The sequence below is a fragment of the Perca flavescens genome, chromosome 8 (genome assembly GCF_004354835.1).
Source record: "Perca flavescens isolate YP-PL-M2 chromosome 8, PFLA_1.0, whole genome shotgun sequence".
Lineage (NCBI taxonomy): Eukaryota > Metazoa > Chordata > Actinopteri > Perciformes > Percidae > Perca > Perca flavescens.
In genome coordinates, this window is record NC_041338.1 from 34,989,802 (window position 1) to 35,008,195 (window position 18,394).

The 18,394-nt window shown below is 45.1% G+C and overlaps 1 protein-coding gene across 3 annotated transcripts in view; it reads left to right on the forward strand.

The window, feature by feature from the left end:
* Positions 1–18,394, forward strand: part of LOC114559631 (uncharacterized) — an 88,395-nt gene that overhangs the window by 14,681 nt on the left and 55,320 nt on the right. For 2 of the 3 annotated variants that reach the window (XR_003693132.1, XR_003693133.1), the window contains exon 2: positions 5,497–5,569. Coding sequence is in view for 1 of the 3 variants with exons in the window: in XM_028584402.1 (XP_028440203.1) it covers positions 4,852–4,921; positions 5,497–5,569 (143 nt within the window). In the remaining 2 variants the exon portion in view is untranslated. Of the gene's footprint in view, positions 1–4,801; positions 4,922–5,496; positions 5,570–18,394 lie in introns of all 3 variants that reach the window. The other variant, XM_028584402.1, reaches the window with a different exon arrangement.

Below are 18,394 nucleotides of genomic sequence, written 5' to 3' on the forward strand. Positions count from 1 at the left end.
AAACATGTTACACATTAACATCCAGTATGTTATCCAGTAGGTGTTGTTGGTCACTGACCTTCTGAGAAACACAGTAATTTGGCTGTGGTCAGACAGAGGGGTCAATGGTTTAACTGTGAATGCACTGAGAGAGAGAGGGTCTAAATCTGTTACCATGTAATCAACGGTGCTGTTGCCAAGAGGTGAGCAAAACGTTATTTCTACCTAAAGAGTCTCCTCGTAACCTACCGTTGACGATGTACAGACCCAGGCTTTGGCAGAGCTGCAGTAACTCTCTGCCGTTCTTATTCGTCTGGGCGTCACAGTTGGAACGAGGAAGGTTGGTTCTGTTTTCTGGATAGTTGTGTCCGAATATATGACAGTTACCTAGCTCTGTGCTGTAGTCAGGGAGGGAGCCAGTACGTGCTTTCAGGTCTCCACAGATTAGCACACTTCCCTGGGCCTGGAAGCTGCAGATCTGCTCATGGAGAAGGGGGAAGATGTCTTCATCGTAGTATGGGGAGTCACTGGGGGGAATGTATACAGCAAATGTGTGAGCGTTCATATTTTATAGGGGTGATGTACTGAGATATTTCATCTTTGTACCAGATAATAATCCCTCCTGAGTCCCTCCCTCTTTTAACAGTAGGGAGTTTGACTGATGACAGCAGGATTTCTCTGTAGTTTGGGGGGCAGTGAGTGACAGAGCCGGGTCTACACCAGGTCTCTTGGAGGATGATGATGTCTATGTCTTTGGTGTTGTCTTTGAATTCAGGGGTTTCACTTTTACATCCAAACAATGAAGAGTTGGAATATTCCACACAGAGACAGTAAATGGCTTCATTGTTAGCAAATACAAATGCAAATACAGTTTTAGAAAGAGATAAACCTACAGTAATGGGTAATAAATGAGAGGTGGGGCTGTCCTTAATTAAAGTAGTAATACATTTTCTAAATGGTATCTTCCGTTTAGCTATTTACAGATGAGTTACAGGGTTAGACAAAGGGTTTAGTTTATTTGAGAGACCGAAACAAATTATGAATTATTGTGTTGCCAGAGATGTACTCCTCATTTTTTAAGTAATGACCAATAAGAAAAAGGCTATCTCATTCTGCACTGGAAGCTAAAGAGTAAATACAAATAAATTAGTTAAAATAAAATATGAAAAATAAAATAAATCTGGTAATAATAGCCTTATAATGTAAGACCTGAATTGAAAAGATTAAGATCAAGATAAAAACTAATTAAAAGTGGATAGTAGTTAAACTTATAAAACTTGAGACTGTTACAAAAACACGTTATTCTTCTAAAAGAGTAGTGGTTAGTCTGACACCTTAGAGTCCCACTTAGCTGATCAGCCTGGAGCATATGAGCAGGTGTCTGATCTCCCCCAGGTCTGCAGGGCTGCCAGCACTGGTTGGTGCGAGTGTCTCAGCGTAGCTCCTCTGTCCCGGGTGCTGAGCGTGGTGTTGGGCCGGGCCAGCAGGGGGGGGTCCAGGGGGAGGCCTGTGAAATAAGGGCGGGGCGGGTCTGGTCCTGGGGTTAGGGTTAGGGTGGCTGCCTTGTCCATAAGAAGGTGGAGGGTGATGGGGGCTGGCAGGGTGTGTGCTGGGTCTGTGAGGTGGTGGAGGGTGATGGGGGCTGGCAGGGTGTGTGCTGGGTCTGTGAGGTGGTGCAGGGTGATGGGGGCTGGGTCTGTGAGGTGGTGCAGGGTGATGGGGGCTGGCAGGGTGTGTGCTGGGTCTGTGAGGTGGTGCAGGGTGATGGGGGCTGGCAGGGTTTGTGCTGGGTCTGTGAGGTGGTGGAGGGTGATGGGGGCTGGCAGGGTGTGTGCTGGGTCTGTGAGGTGGTGCAGGGTGATGGGGGCTGGCAGGGTGTGTGCTGGGTCTGTGAGGTGGTGGAGGGTGATGGGGGCTGGCAGGGTGTGTGCTGGGTCTGTGAGGTGGTGCAGGGTGATGGGGGCTGGCAGGGTGTGTGCTGGGTCTGTGAGGTGGTGCAGGGTGATGGGGGCTGGCAGGGTGTGTGCTGGGTCTGTGAGGTGGTGCAGGGTGATGGGGGCTGGCAGGGTGTGTGCTGGGTCTGTGAGGTGGTGCAGGGTGATGGGGGCTGGCAGGGTGTGTGCTGGGTCTGTGAGGTGGTGCAGGGTGATGGGGGCTGGGTCTGTGAGGTGGTGACCTCAGCAGGCCGGATGGGTGGAAGCTGCTCCGTCTGTTGGTGCTGGGGGGGCTTCCTTGGTTGCGTTCTAAAGCCACATCTTTTAATTTCTTTGCAAAGGTGCTGATGGTATCTTTGCGGAGGTGGACAATGTCATAAAGCCTGTTGATGTTGAGGGTAGGGTGGTGGGCAAAGTGGGCATTTGGCATGAGGGCACATCCACGGGAGATCTCAGCATTTATCCGGTGGATGGTGTCAGGATGGAAGTCTTTTCGTGGGAGGATGGTAGAGATTATAATTTTTGATGAGGGGAAGGTCTGTGTAGCCTTCTGTGCTACTCTCTTCACAGACTCTGCTAGCCTCTCCTGCTGTAGTCTCAGGTCATTGGTACCGGTGTGGATGATTATGTGGCTAGGCTGACCCAGGATGGGCCCAGTGAGCAGCTGGAGGGCATTGTCAGTCCTGGGGCATCGAATTTTGGTGACTTTTTGTCTGGGGAAAAAGCTGGTCCTCATTCAGAAATTTGCCATTAGAATCAATAAGGATAATGATCTCACCATCACTGTTTTTCTTTTGCTCTTCAGATTTTTTGGGCTTGTTGGTAGTGGCCTCTCTATGGGGGTCAGTGGGGGAGGGGGTGGGCATTACTACAGGTTGTTGTGATGGTCTGGTGTTAGTCAGGGTGGAGGTGGAGGGCTGTGGTTCAGGTTTAGGGGGGCTGTTGATGGTGATGGAGGGCTGTGGTTCAGGTTGAAGGGGGCTGTTGATGGTGATGGAGGGCTGTGGTTCAGGTTGAGGGGGGCTGTTGATGGTGATGGAGGGCTGTGGTTGGTGTTGGCAGGCTCTCAGACTGTGGAGCTGCTCCTTGAGGCTGAGGATGGTTTGCTCTCTCCGGTTCAGCTCCTGTCTTACAGCAGTGATCTCTGTTCTCAGAGCTTCTCTGTCCTGCTGCAGCTCCTGGACCTCTCCTCTTAGCTCCTGTATGGAGGCCTTCATTTCGTTCCTCACCTGGCTGATCTGGTCCCTTAGCTGCTGTGTTGATTCAGTGGTCTGTTTAGAAAGCAGTAGCTCCTTCAGCTCCACCAGCTCTACTTCTTGCAGAGACAGACACTCTCTCATCTGGGACACTCTGCTGTCCAGTTGACTGCTGAGCCCTGGACCGTCTCCTGGAGGCTGATCCCCTTCCAGCTCTTCCCCTGGTGGCTGCTCTGTTGGGTTGATGGTGCTCTTCTCCTCACTGCTGATCTTCTCCTGTCTCTGTTTCTCAGTCTCTGGCCTCATTGCCCTGGAACATGATGGTCCCGTTGTGGTAGACATTGACAGTGAGAGGTGGGCTGTCCTTGTCTTCATCTTCGATGACTATCTGTCTCCCACTGCATATGCCTCTCTTCTTGTGATGGTCATAGTGGGCACAGATAGCTTTATGCCATGCATCAGTACTGTCTGTGTACAGTAGTAGGTTACTAATTCCTCCTATGGGACATATGTCTGCAGTTAGAGCCTCTGGGTTTTCTCTGAGCTTTTTGTGTTTGTAAGCTTTCTTGGCCTGTGTACTTTTGATTTCTTTTGGGTAGCCAATCACAAGGAGGCTGGGCTGTCTCCCGGGAGATCCCAACATTGTTGCAGTTCCTAACTGACGCTCTGCTGCTGCTCTGCTGCTACTTAGCACGCTATGTTGAGTTAGCACAGGCTAGCCTTGGTTTCTTGATGTACAAATTACAAATTAAACTACTGTGGATATTAAGAAGCTTACCTTTCTCTATACTACAGCTTCTCTTGAGTCCGAAGGAGACAGTGCTAGCCTTTGGTGGGTTTTCCCTTTGTTTTGGAGCTTTTTGGTCCTTAGCTTAGCATAGCATAGCCTTCTTGCTCCTGTTTTCTGTCCTTAGCTGTTGTTAGCAGGGTTAGCTGTCGTGTTAGCTCGTCCTTGTCTTCACTTCTCGTTTCCTTGGTGATTTTTTTCCCCAAAAATCTTCTTTGAGTTTTCCTCTTGTTATGGTTTGATTTATTGAGAATTTAGTAGGTTAATCTCAGTTTTAAAACTATTTATTTGTCATTTCTGTAGGAGCTTCAATAAAACATGTCTTCTCTCTCTGTCTCTCTCTCTCTCCTCTCTCTCTCTCTCTCTCTCTCTCTCTCTCTCTCTCTCTCTCTCTCTCTCTCTCTCTCTCTCTCTCAGGCTCACAGACAGCCACATGAATGTTAGAGGAAATTAATTCCAGTCTGACAGATGGAGGCCAATTAGACTCTCAAACCGCTTGTTAAGGTGGCCGGCTGAGCCCGCTGGGCCTGTTTGTGTGTTTTGCTTTTTTGTTTCTTTGCTCTATTAATATAGTTTTGTGAGTCATGTGAGCCACAGGAAGGCTGCCATCGACTGTAAAAATAGTGGATGTGGTATCAGGGACGTCACCCATTGGTTTTTGGACTGCTGTTTAGAAGGCAAGGGCAGCTTTATTTATATAGCACATTTCAGCAACAAGGCAATTCAAAGTGCTCAACATTAAAGGTCCAATGTGTGGGAATTTCTCCCATTTAGCGTTGAGATCATATATCGCAATCGACTCTCTCTCGCCACGCAGTTCAAAGTAGGTATTAACAACTACGGTAGCCTTCACGTTTCAAAAAGCCGGTCTCTTGCTCTTTTCTATATCCTTTTTCTTTCTCTAGAAGAAGACTCCTGTTCCTGTAATTTGGATTTTGAACACGTGTGGTCCTACATGGTTCCTTCTTCAAACTTGCCGGGGGGCCGGGAAGCTACGATACCCGTTAGCAGCATTAGCAGCACCTGTGAGTTTATTTTATGTGACAGCGAAAACACGAAAGGTGGAGCAGTATATCCTGTATGTCCCTTACTGGCTAACGTATTTCAAGATGGAGCATGAATATGGAGCGTCTACCCCAGTTCATGCTAATGCAAAGTATAAAATTTCAAGCCAAAAGGAATACTTGGAATTGATGGTGGAGGTAAATATTCATGAAAAAGGACAAGTTTGTGAAGTTTTTGATAATGAACAACTAAATACTAAATACACACTGGGACTTTAAAGAGCAGCTGAAAACAATTAGAAACCTAAAAAACAGCTAAAATAGAATAAGACATATATAAAATATAAGAATACAAGTTACAGTGCAGTGTAAGAAATTAACAATTACTTCAAAAAGGAAGCATCATGAAGGAAAGGTGGAGCTGAGGGTGTGTGTGTGTGTGTGTGTGTGTGTGTGTGTGTGTGTGTGTGTGTGTGTGTGTGTGTGTGTGTGTGTGTGTGTGTTACCTGTCCACCTTCATCGCTGCCTCCCGCAGGTCATGTCACGACCGGCGTCAGCATCTTAACTGATCTGTTCCTTTTTTCTTTTTTTTCCAGACATCGGGATGAACGGCGAGCTGAGAGACAGTCGCACCACATCAGGAAAAAGAGGAAGCAGCGCCCTCGACAGGTGAGTACCAAGGGGGTAAGCTTCGCTTCAGAACGCGAACCTCCGATGGCGCCATTTTGTTGCTACAAAGCGATCACCTCTTGTTAGCATTACACTGACCGCCATTTTTTTTTTTACGTAACTTGACTGCGAATAACTTTACATCTGAAGCGTTTAAAGACTCTATTTGTCCATTGTTATTTATAAAGAAACACGACAATGTATAAAAGGCTCCATTACCTTGTACCTCACGTTATGGCTCCGTAGCAGACGTTTTTGTAAAAATAAGCTAACGATTGTGTCATAACCACGAGACTTACTGTCTCATAGTAGAGGAATTACCGTATAGTACAGGAGAAGCTCACAGGCAGTTTGGACTTACATTAGCCGTTTAGGTTTAATTACTAATGTTAACTAGCATGTTAGTTAGCAATAATTAGCCTGTGCTTATGTTATCTCCTTACATATACCTACACTCTCCGTCTCTGTAAGATTGGGAATGATTGAGATTTCTCTCGGCACAGCTACCAGAAGACTTCCAACTTTCAGACACGTTGCTCACGTCACATTTACGTTGTCTCTGTCAGTTGGAGGCTGCGCAGTAAATCAAGAGATCACCGGAAAAGTGCTTCTAATATCCTTTACTGGTCTCCGTCCAGAGCAACGGGGTCTATTGGTCCATTGTATATATGTCAATGGTGAGTACGCATGGCTACGCTGTGTGTCTACGGCTCGGGGGGGTGGAGCTGGCGGAAGAGGGCGGGAGAGACTGTCTGTCTGAAACTGTTTAATTGCCAAGAAGATTGAGCATCCAAGGATTTTGTCTTGGGCGTATACGTGCTATACATTCTTGTCATGAGCAGGAACAGAGGAATTATGGCATTCTTCTGTAGCCTGAGTAACTTTAACCGTTGTTCATGTGAAATCTCAAAGACAGCCTGGTGTTTATTTGTGTGTGGCTGTTTGCTGTTTGACCTATCAACTCCTGTCGATAAAGTATAATAGGGTCAATCCTGTATAGTGCATACTGCATACACTTGTAGCTGTTATGCATGTTTGTAAGTCATTGTAAGTCGCAAGCACACAAATCCAGAACCTAGACAGAAAATGCTACTCTGTGTCGATTAGCGGCGAGAAATAAACAACCTATATTGTTGTATGGTTTGGAGGACTTTTTGGAAAATGGGGTTTGATTTTGATGAAAAGTAGCCTACTATTCAGAGTAGCAGCAGTATTGTGAGTTCTGTGAGTAGTCTTCCGTGCTGTTCTGTTGTCGGTGTTTCAGTGAAGCTGACAGTGAGTCACGGTCCAGCTGTCCCCTCCGTTAACCTCATTCTCTGTTTACATGGAAACTAAAGCCAAACCGTCCTCCCAAATCCCACTGCCGCCCGCCGCTGGACAGATTAAAGCCCGGGACGAACACGAATCTGCGCCAGGCCAGAGCCGGGATTTACAGCCAGGCGGCCACGCAGCCGGCTCCAGAGAGACTATGAGGATCCGTGCAGAGAGCCAATGGGAACAGTTCCCTCCGCACGGACCGACACAGCCGACAGTCACCTAATTCTGCAGCTCTGAGAGAGAGAGAGAGAGAGAGAGAGAGAGAGAGAGAGAGAGAGAGAGAGAGAGAGAGAGAGAGAGAGAGAGAGAGAGAGAGAGAGAGAGAGAGAGAGAGAGAGAGAGAGCTTACATAAGCTTTGATTCTTAGATAAGCTTTATTTTAAGAACAAAGGAAAGTTATTTGGTTGATCAAATTAATCCTATTTGAACCTGCGATGCCAGTAAAGCCAGAAATTACCCACCAAATTTAGCCCAAAACGCAATTTATCTGATAATCCTGTCACAGCACAACCACAACTCTGGGAAAACTTGATACTATCTTTTTGTGTCTAGGGCTTATAAAGTCTGGCTGCCATGCATTTACTGTATGAATCCCCCGCAGATCAACAGTCAGCTGCCAAGGAAAAGTGAAATGGGCCTACCTGTCGGCAGCACCGACAAATAACATTAACACAACTTGATGGGGGGAAAAGAGGATTCTTTACGGAAAAAAACCTTGCTTTTTCCTCTCTGACTATCTCTGTCTTTCCTTAAAGGCCCAGTGTGTAACGTTTTTAGTTGTTCATTCTCAAAATCTCTGTTGCCTGTTTACAAACTTTTTCATGAATATTTACCACCCAAATGCCCAGTGTGTGTGAATGGTCATGTGATATGCGTTTTCAGTAGTGCTGTCAAACGATTAAAATATTTCATCGCGATTAATCGCATTAATGTCATAGTTAACTCGCAATTAATCGCATATTTTTTATCTATTTTAAATGTCCCTTGATTTCTTTTTGTCCCATTATTTTTTTTTTTTCTCATTTTAATGCTCTTATCAACATGGACAAGTGGATCGGCTTGCTTTGTGCTTTTGTTGCCTGGCATTGACGAGGGGGTAGAATTGGCATCAGCTGTGTGCTCTGCCATCAGCTGTGCGCTCGGCCATCAGCTGTGCGCTCGGCCATCAGCTGTGCGCTCGACCATCAGCTGTGCGTGTGGCCATCAGCTGTGCGCTCGGTCATCAGCTGTGTGCTCGGCCATCAAGTGGTATTTCAGACTGGACGGGCTGCGATGATAGCTCAGTTCACAACGACAAAACACACAGATCACTTTGGTCTTGTCAATGGAACCATTTGGCAACTTTTTAAAGTAAACTTTCCATTCAGAATCTTATTGGCGTCCATTTCGGCATCTCACGCTCGCCACCCACTCAAAACGTAACGTTAGCCTACTAGCTACTCTTTGGCCGGCTCGTGAGCCCAAACCAGTGTGTGCAGCGTGCCTGTTGTTCTGTTTCCGGTCTAGCTAGATCCGGTGTGGTGTTGTAGTTTTTCTAACATTACTAGTTGTTGCAACAGCATGTGAAAAAACTACAAAGTTTGCTAGGCTAAAAAGAACGTTAATCTCTTGATAAAAAAAATTGACACTGTAAAAATGGGTTTGCGTTAACGCCGTTAGTAACGCGTTTAACTGACAGCACTAGTTTTCAGACGTGTTAATATGGACGGAGATTAGTTCTGCTATTGGAGCTAAAACTCGTGTGGACGGAGATCATTTTTTGTCACAAAACAAGAACAAAATAAACCTAGAAGTGTAAGTGTATCCTGAAGGGCATACCTGATGGTCCTCAACAGATTGTCAGGCAGTGATGCTGAGAGCCACTGACCGAGCGTCAGAATGAGTTGGGACGAGTTGGCAGTGAGAACGGCTCGCAGCTGCAGGATCTGACTTTGATGAAACTTGGGACGACATGTAGAAGTTTTCTCACGTTACTTTTAATTCTTTTCTCCTCCTTGTTCCTTGTGAATACTTTTGTCAGTGACGAATGTTGGACACTCACTGAGCTCCCGGATGTTTTCTCAGAGCAGGTTTAGTGTCGTTAGTTTTGATTAGGAGACGGAGAAGGAGGCTGAGCCCATCTGGAACACAAGCTTGTGTGTGTGTGTGTGTGTGTGTGTGTGTGTGTGTGTGTGTGTGTGTGTGTGTGTGTGTGCGTGTGTGCCACATCTCAGAGTTACTATGCTGTTTCCTGGTTAAGTGTGAGATAAGATATCCATATTGTGAAGTATTTATTAACACTCCGGCACTAGTTTTGAGATACTTTGTTACTATCCTGCAGGCATTTTACTCTGAACTGTTTATTATTTTTTTTTATGTTCAGCTTTTTGGCAGATTATTGATTTGTTTGCTGTGTGTGCATTTAAAAACCGCTCAAACTCGCTTCTCCGTCTTGCTTCTCTGTGAAAAAACTCTCGGCTCTCATAACTGAATTCATAAGCTCAGCATGCGATTGATTTCCAGTGAACTCAGATGTCATGTAGAGAAGATGGTCTCGTAAGATGGAGGTATTTTAGCATCACCCGTACGATGACACAGTCGTCATCGGGGCGGTACGCATCCCTCGGAGAGCCGCCGATCGATCCGTCCCGACTTTGAAATCACTTCAGACTTTTGATGTTTTTAAAAAGAAGGTTTTTAAAAGAGAAGCTTTTTAAAGAGAAGCTTTTTAAAGCAGCGCCTGCATCTCTGAGCATCAGAGACGAGAGACTCCAGGGGAAACTCTCTGAGCTCCAGTCTGAGGTGAAGAAAACAGAGCTGTGAGGGTGTGGGTTACACTTTATAACTGCAGCGCCGGTGTTGTTAAAGGAACACGCCGACTTATTGGGAATTTAGCTTATTCACCGTAACCCCCAGAGTTAGACAAGTCCATACATACCCTTCTCATCTCTGTGTGTGCTGTAATGCTGTCTGATGGCTCCAGCGGCATCAGGCCAGTACAGATCCTGCAGGTGAATGGTTCCAGTAATCCTACTGCTCCCAATAAGTGACAAAATAACGCCAACATGTTCCTATTTACATGTTGTGATTTGTAGAGTCCCAGCGTGTACAATAAATAACGTAACATGAGACACAGCCATCTTCTAACAGTAAACAAACCGGGAACTATATTCTCAGACAGGCTTGCTGCAAAGCAAATCATTCCGCCCAAGTACTATATTCTTCCGCCTGATAATATAGTTCCCGGTTTGTTTCAAGGGGGTAAGCTTTGCTTCAGAACTCAAACCTCCTATGGCGCCATTTTGTTGCTACCAGAGGTGTCAAGTAACGAACTACAAATACTTCGTTACCTTACTTAAGTAGAAATTTTGGGTATCTATACTTTACTGGAGTAATTATTTTACAGCATACTTTTTACTTCTACTCCTTACATTTTCACGGAATTATCTGTACTTTCTACTCCTTACATTTTAAAAATAGCCTCGTTACTCATAATTCAGTTCAGCTTGTTTTCATTCCGGCTCGTCATCGTTAAAAAAAAACACACTCAAAAAACCCTATCCAGATAAATCGCTCCATCCGGATAGAGTGAATTTGATTGTGGTTGGATGAGAAGTATAAACATATACAATTCCGACACCCTATTGGTTTGTACGCGATCCATCAAACCTGCACAGACCCGGTGCTAATACGCCACCGGTGCTTTAACGACCGTTATCTACCAGACCGAATAGCAACGCTGATTTCGGTGCCTTATTTAGGTGGCACTTAGATACCTGCACTTCTCTCTGATGCTCCGAAAACGGACGTTAGAGGGAACTGAAACATTGTCGCACGGGACGCTAGTTAACACTACAGTTGGCAGCAGCTAACGTTAGCCTACAGTTAGCTAGCAGCGGGAGTAAACACGGTTAAAATGCTGAGAGCTAAACGGTGTAAAATTGTGTCTGTATTTCACTGGAGAGGATTGTAACACCAGACTGTAGCTGCCGTTGTCTGAAAAAAAAAGAAGAGATGTGTCACCTTTTTCAGCCCTTCTGAGAAGGTAGGCTACTTCCACAATGCGCATTCATGACTGCCTAGAAGGGAGGGGACGGGATGAGGAGAAGGGAGGGGCGAGCTAGCCTCGTTTTGTATGAAAATACTTCAAAGGTCAACAAAAAGTAACGTCACCCAACATCGCTTATAGAGCACCTTTAAAAGGGTAACTACCTTTTTTCTTTTTCAACCTGGACTCTATTTTCCTGTTTTTGTGTCTAAGTGACTGATGACCTTTGACATTGGTCCCGTATGAAGCGAGATCGCTGCAGTCGGCAGCGGAGAAACAAGCTACAATGTAAGTTAATAGGACAATTTTCTAGCTTTTGTTTACCTTCACAAAAGTGCTAATTTTTTTGCTGACTGACTCAGATTAATATTCTAGGGGTCTGACAACATTATGGAAAGCATTTCTAAGGAGGTCGACCTTTCTGTTAAAGAGTAAGATGCTTTATTGAAACAAAAACATCCGCAAAATTTCTATTGCTAAAGCCACCAGACTCCATGTAAATAAACAGTAATTTTAGCATCGTAAAATACATTTCATTCAAAGTCCACACAAACGAAAGAAAACTATGAAAAGCCGTTTGGGGTCATATTTCCACTTTACCAACCATCACCCCTCTAGTTTGGGTTGAAATAAACACATAGTTTCCTGATTTACATGTGAACATATTTTGGCTCTATACATGCTAAAAGTATTGCTTTTTTAAATGCAGTCTGGTGGGTTTAGCGCTAGTGACTTCAAAGTTGTTTCTAGTTAAACATAAAGGTCTCAAAGAGGTCTATCTCTGAAGGGATCCTTTCCATAATGTCAGAGAATAATCTGAGCCTTTTAGTGGCAAAACAAGTACTTTTAGTGGACCAAACTGACAGTGAACATTTGCCCTATAGGGTTACATTGCAGCCCGGTCTGTGGTCTGTGTTTAATACTGCACCAATTTCAAAGATTTTTGTTCCTATCCGTCACTTACACACAAAACATAGAAAAATAGGGGTTGAAAGGTTAAGCAAAAAAAAATGTAGTTGCCCTTTAAAGCTTCCCCTGGCTGCTTAATGTTTGTTAATTGATTAGATTGTCTTTAATTAGATGAGAGGGTTAGCTGTCTCTACGGTAGAACCCACACTGCATAATTGAGGATGAGGAATTAGGAAGAATAAAATATGTAGGGAAGAATAGTACCACAGCTTTCAGTGAAAACTTTTTTTTTCTTAGAATTGTGGGACCATAGGGCCGTGGGACCATAGGGCCGTGGGAACATAGGGCCGTGGGAACATAGGGCCGTGGGAACATAGGGCCGTGGGACCATAGGGCCGTGGGAACATAGGGCCGTGGGACCATTGGGCCGTGGGAACATAGGGCCGTGGGACCATAGGGCCGTGGGAACATAGGGCCGTGGGACCATAGGGCCGTGGGACCATTGGGCCGTGGGAACATAGGGCCGTGGGACCATTGGGCCGTGGGAACATAGGGCCGTGGGACCATAGGGCCGTGGGACCATAGGGCCGTGGGACCATAGGGCCGTGGGAACATAGGGCCGTGGGACCATAGGGCCGTGGGAACATAGGGCCGTGGGACCATAGGGCCGTGGGACCATTGGGCCGTGGGAACATAGGGCCGTGGGACCATTGGGCCGTGGGAACATAGGGCCGTGGGACCATAGGGCCGTGGGAACATAGGGCCGTGGGAACATAGGGCTGTGGGACCATAGGGCCGTGGGAACATAGGCACACTCCAAATTAAGTTACAAGTACTTTTTTCTCCCCATCCAGTACTGTTGTGTCAATATTTTTAGGTGGACATGATTAATAGTTAAAAAGACCACAGTAGAAGCAACAAGTCCTCCAAACTAACGACGATATAGGTTCTTTATTCCGATCCTCCAATTTGACGTCCTGAAACGTGGTTTTAAACACGCCCGTTAGTGTTGTGAAACGGTCGCAGCTTGGTTAGGTTAAGGCACCAAAACTACTTAGTTAAGTTTAGAAAAACATCGTGGTTTGGGTTCAAATCAGACGCTACCTCCCTTCCGGTTAACGGGACACGAACCCCGGTCTCCTGGGTGAACGTCCCGTGTTTGTTTGCCTCCTGAAGCAAAATCCGGCGCTCTTATTCTTCGTCACCTTACTTCCTGCTTTGCTCCCTTCATAATTACTACAGCCACTAGAGGGCGGCGCCACTATGAACGTTACATGCGTCGTAATTGCTGCTTGAAAAAACTACCTATGGGAGCGTTTTTCGGGGGGTGGACAGTCTCGCAGAAGAGACTGTGAAATATGAACTAAACTGGAACTACATCAGTCTCACTAAACCGGAAAACAATAAAAAAGACAAAAGGAAATAAACTGAATGAAAATGTATTCTATTCCTATATTGTGTAGCGTTCCAGTGTCTCTCTGCGTGTGTGTTGGGTACGAGTCGGTGTGGGAGGCTGTTTGTCATCATGTTGGATGATCTGTGTCACAGCGTGAGTCCTGCAGCTGTTAGTTTAACATGACATGATGTCTTCAGTCAATGCACACACACACACACACACACACACACACACACACACACACACACACACACACACACACACACACACACACACACACACACACACACACACACACACACAGACCCATTGTTGTAACTGCTCTCCTTTGCCTCACTAAATCACTCCAGTATGATGGATGGCTGCACCCTCTCTGTGTTTGGTTAGCACACACACACACATTTGGTCTTCTATACTTGTGAGGACCCGCATTCATTCGTGTGCATGCCCTCAAGAAACCTGTTTACCCTCTTCTCTCTCCAGTGATCTGATTTCCTTAAACGTCCAGCCCATTGTCATTCCCAACTCTTCATATACTGACCCACGGTCACTGGTTGGAGGTGGTGGAAGAGGCAAACCACACAGGGCTAACAGAGGACTTTCAACCAGGGTTTGTGTCCCGTTCTTGTCCCGCGTGTCACTGAAACGTACATTTTGTAACCCCACCCACCATCTTCTCCTTAACCTTACTGTCCCGTTCTTGTGCCGCATGTCACTTAAATGTACGTCCAGACCCAGAGCGTCAAAAAGTGACGCCAAGAGTCCCGACCAAGCGCGTCTAACAAAGCCCGACCGATTAAAGGACTTTTAAGGCGGATATCGATACAAATATTTGGTGATTTAAAAATCCGATATTCCGATATATCGGCCAATATATACAGTACAGGCCAAAAGTTTGGACACACCTTCTCATTCAATGCGTTTCCTTTTTATTTTCATGACTATTTACATTGTAGCTTCTCACTGAAGGCATCAAAACTATGAATGAACACATATGGAATTATGTACTTAACAAAAAAGTGTGAAATAACTGAAAATGTGTCTTATATTTTAGATTCTTCAAAGTAGCCACCCTTTGCTTTTTTATTAATAAGGGAAATAATTCCACTAATTAACCCTGACAAAGCACACCTGTGAAGGTAAAACCATTTCAGGTGACTACCTCATGAAGCTCATTGAGAGAACACCAAGGGTTTGCAGAGTTATCAAAAAAAGCAAAGGGTGGCTACTTTGAAGAATCTAAAATATAAGACATGTTTTCAGTTATTTCACACTTTCTTGTTAAGTACATAATTCCATATGTGTTCATTCATAGTTTTGATGCCTTCAGTGAGAATCTACAATGTAAATAGTCATGAAAATAAAAAGGAAATGCATTAAATGAGAAGGTGTGTCCAAACTTTTGGCCTGTACTGTATACTTAAAAAAAAAAAAAAAGTCCAGAAACGCGTAACAAAACATAAACGGATTTCCCTAACATTAGTTATTTATGAGTCCTCACTAAAATAATATGATAATGTTTTATTGTCACAACAGAACATCAAAATATATTAAAGTTCTGATTAATAAAATTTATAAAAATACAAACTTAAGAGATTAAACTTAAAGGGTTAAACACGAGTGTAGCCAACAGGGCCGCTGTAGAGTTAAATATTAATTTATCAGCAATTATAAATGCCGATACTGATAGTTTGGAAAATGCCATATATCGGCCGCCCGCCGATATATATCGGTCAGGCTCTAATAACAAACGCCAAAATCACCTGACCAAGCATTGCTTTTTGACGTGATGGGAGTGAGAATGTGTTGACTTTACATATTTTTTTCCACTGGAAACGCAGACAGTCCACCAGTGAAAGCGCTTCTTGAAAACGTCCAATCAGGAGCCGCAAAAGCGTTTGTGTGTCCTTAGGAGGGTGTAGTCTGTATGTTTTCTCTGTTGGTCACGACAACTGCTGTGCCCATCAGGCGGCGCGATCCCTATCGTCCAAAAAATAAAACCCTTTCCTCTGGGCTTGTAGTTCTACAACTAGAGTTGGATGATCACTGAATTGTGTCTTGTAAAACTCCTGTGACCACCACCGCTTACTCTGTCTCGTATATTTGTCGAGATGTTATTTTTTTTGTCTTTGTGTCTTGTTGTTTTTTCGTTGCCAAAGTCTCGGAGACGCGCGGCATTCGGGGAACGCCTGCAGTTTGCTCCCCCACCGAATCCATGTGAATCGGCGTTTTAATTAACTGACGGGGGATGCTCCCAGCAAGGGTTTCCTTTTTGTACAGATTTTCACATTGATGTGTGGTTTTTCGTTAGAGGTGGACAGAATGAACTGTGTTTTCTCTCCACCTGCTGATTAACTTCACATCAACTGAGAGCGGAGGCAGACGCAGGGAAATCAAAGGAGAGACGGAGGGAGAAGTGAGAGAGGGGGAGAGAGAGAGGGAGGGAGAGGGAGTGAGGGAGGGAGGGGGGTTGATGGGAGATAGAGGGAGAGAGAGCGCACTGTGCAGAACACTGTAATTATGTCTTTCTTGTCCCTCGATCGCCCTGCTGAGATGAGCCGTTAGTGGAAAGAGATGAATCAGCGTATCCTTTTGGGGAAAAAAATAACAGCTCGATAAAGAGGCCACGCAAAAAAAACAACCATTTAACCCAACGCACGCACGCACACACACACACACACACACACACACACACACACACACACACACACACACACACACGCGTGCAGGAGATGCACTAAGATAACACTGAACAGCCTGCTTGTTTAAATGCAAATGGCGCCTTTGATGGCGCGGCTGTTTAACCTCCACTCTGAAATGACCTGAGGTGTTTACACGCAAAGACAAAAACAGGCAATTTAAATATAATCAAGATAATAATGCAGATAGAGGTTGAGCGGCAGATGCCCCATAATTGTCTTATTTAGAGCTGCAGGAGCGTTTCTCACATTTACCTTCCCGTCAATCACAGTTGTCAATCATGACGCTTCGCCGAATTTTTTTTTTATAGCATCAAATAACCCAAACCTATGAGAAAAATGGACACTTGAACAAGCACGGCGTGCTGAGAAAATACCTTGAAGGACAGAAACTCACGACAGGAGGTTTAGGGTTTGTGCCCCCGTTTTAAAACGGAACAGAATTTTTATTTTAAGTTTATGGAACATATAGCGTGGGTAAACCCTGACGAACTTCCGGCAAATTTGAGAGATGCTCTGCAAGTCAGTCTGGCCAAGAGCCCATTCGAGCCCATTTCCAATTTTTCCAAATCGAGGCATCAATCACAACCGTTGAGGCAGGCTTTACACGATGATGATAGCGTAGTGACGGCGAGCAGCTTTTTGTTTACATTCAACATGACGGCCGACGAAGCGCAGCGACTTTTAACCCGTTGATGCCGCTGCTCCTCAGATCTCTGCAGGGTAAATCCAGACAGCTAGCTAGACTATCTGTCCAATCTCAGTTTTCTGTTGCACGACTAAAACTACTTTTGAACGTACACATGTTCCACAAAAACAAATTCCTTTACCGAGGCTATTTTGCCGCAGCACCGTTATTGTTTCCGGGGAGTTTACTGCCGCCCAAGACTATTGTGATTGGTTTAAAGAAATGCCAATAGGGCTGGGAGATATGGAGAAAATCAGGTATCGCGATATTCTTGTCTTAATACCTCGATGTTGATATTGTGTCGATATTCTAGGGTTGACAATTGGTGCTTTAACAAACTATCTTCACAATGAGATTTAAGATAAATAATCTTCAGTAATGTGGACATAATGACTAAGTGGGTAAAGGTGAATAACAGAAGAGCTAAAACAATCAGGTAACACAGGAAATGACATCACTTTACTGTAATGCAGCCTTTAAAACCAGTAAAAGACAACACTTAAGCCATTTACGATATTACGATATCCAAAATCTAAGACGGTATTTGGTCTCATCACGATATCAATATAATATCGATATAATGCCCATAATGCCCATAAACCAAAGCACATTTTTCTCCCATGCCGGAATGCTGTGTGTGGACTAGCCCTTCCTCCGCAGCGCTGTGGAGGAAGGTCTGGCAAAGCGAGCCTAAGTCAAATATATGGCAGTTTCCCAGTTATAACTAACTTGGATGTTGACAGGAACAATATTCACAAGGCAGAAACTGGCCATTGCAGTTATGTTCTTCTGTGGACTTCCCAGCAGCCCGAGGTCACCGCCCAGCTGCCAAACCGCCCTGACCCCGCCCCCTTCGGTCCGAGCTGAGGCGGCAGCACCGCGGCTGTACGCCTCATTAACCTGCGTCTTACCACGCCACGCTATCGCTCGCCGCCGCTGATTTATGACACTGCAGCAGGCCGGTGAGGGTGAGCGGTAAATCAGAACAAATGGATGTGGTGCTGGAGTGTGTGTGCCTCACCTGTCGCCAGGAAGACATGAATATGTATGAACACACACACTCACACGTTTTGCTGCGTGGTGTGTGAGGTGGTGATTGATGCTGAATGCTGTCATTAGCGTTGGGGAGGGGGAGCGTTAAGTAGCAGCTATATAAATGCAAATTCCTCATCATTTCCTCCCCGTGTCTCCTCTCGTTTTGCAGCGTTGGGGCGTCAAACTCAACTTCACTAAGGGCCACGCGAGAAAATGAGAATCACATCCAGGGCCTGACATTTCATTTGTATTTAAATGTATTGACATGCTTTTATTTACTCGCAAAGGTCAAATATCTTTGACTGTATTATTGCATTACTAATACAGTCTTCTCACTTACAGTTTGGTCGACATGAAGCCCTAAAAAAGTCAGCTAACAAGTTCCTCAGCCATCTTAAGACACCAACCCGATTATCGGCCGTCTGACAGTGTGGCGAGGTCGGTGACTCGAGTCTGTTCGGTGTGTTCGGTGCCGTCGTCATTTGACTTGTTGAATCGGCCAGTGGGCAGTCGGGCTCAATGACCAATCTGATTGGTAGAGTGCTAACCCGGAAATGACGAGCTGGATGAGATGACGACCGCCTCTCAAAATCTGACGAAAATCTTTCAAACTGACCTTTGTTGATCTGAAATGAAGACAGATTCAGCAGCTTCACGGCCTATCCCTCGCTTAAAATGTTTTCAGAACTATTCAGAACTATTTTCGTAAAATACGAGATCGTATTCTGAACGAGCCGCCATTATGGTCAATTTT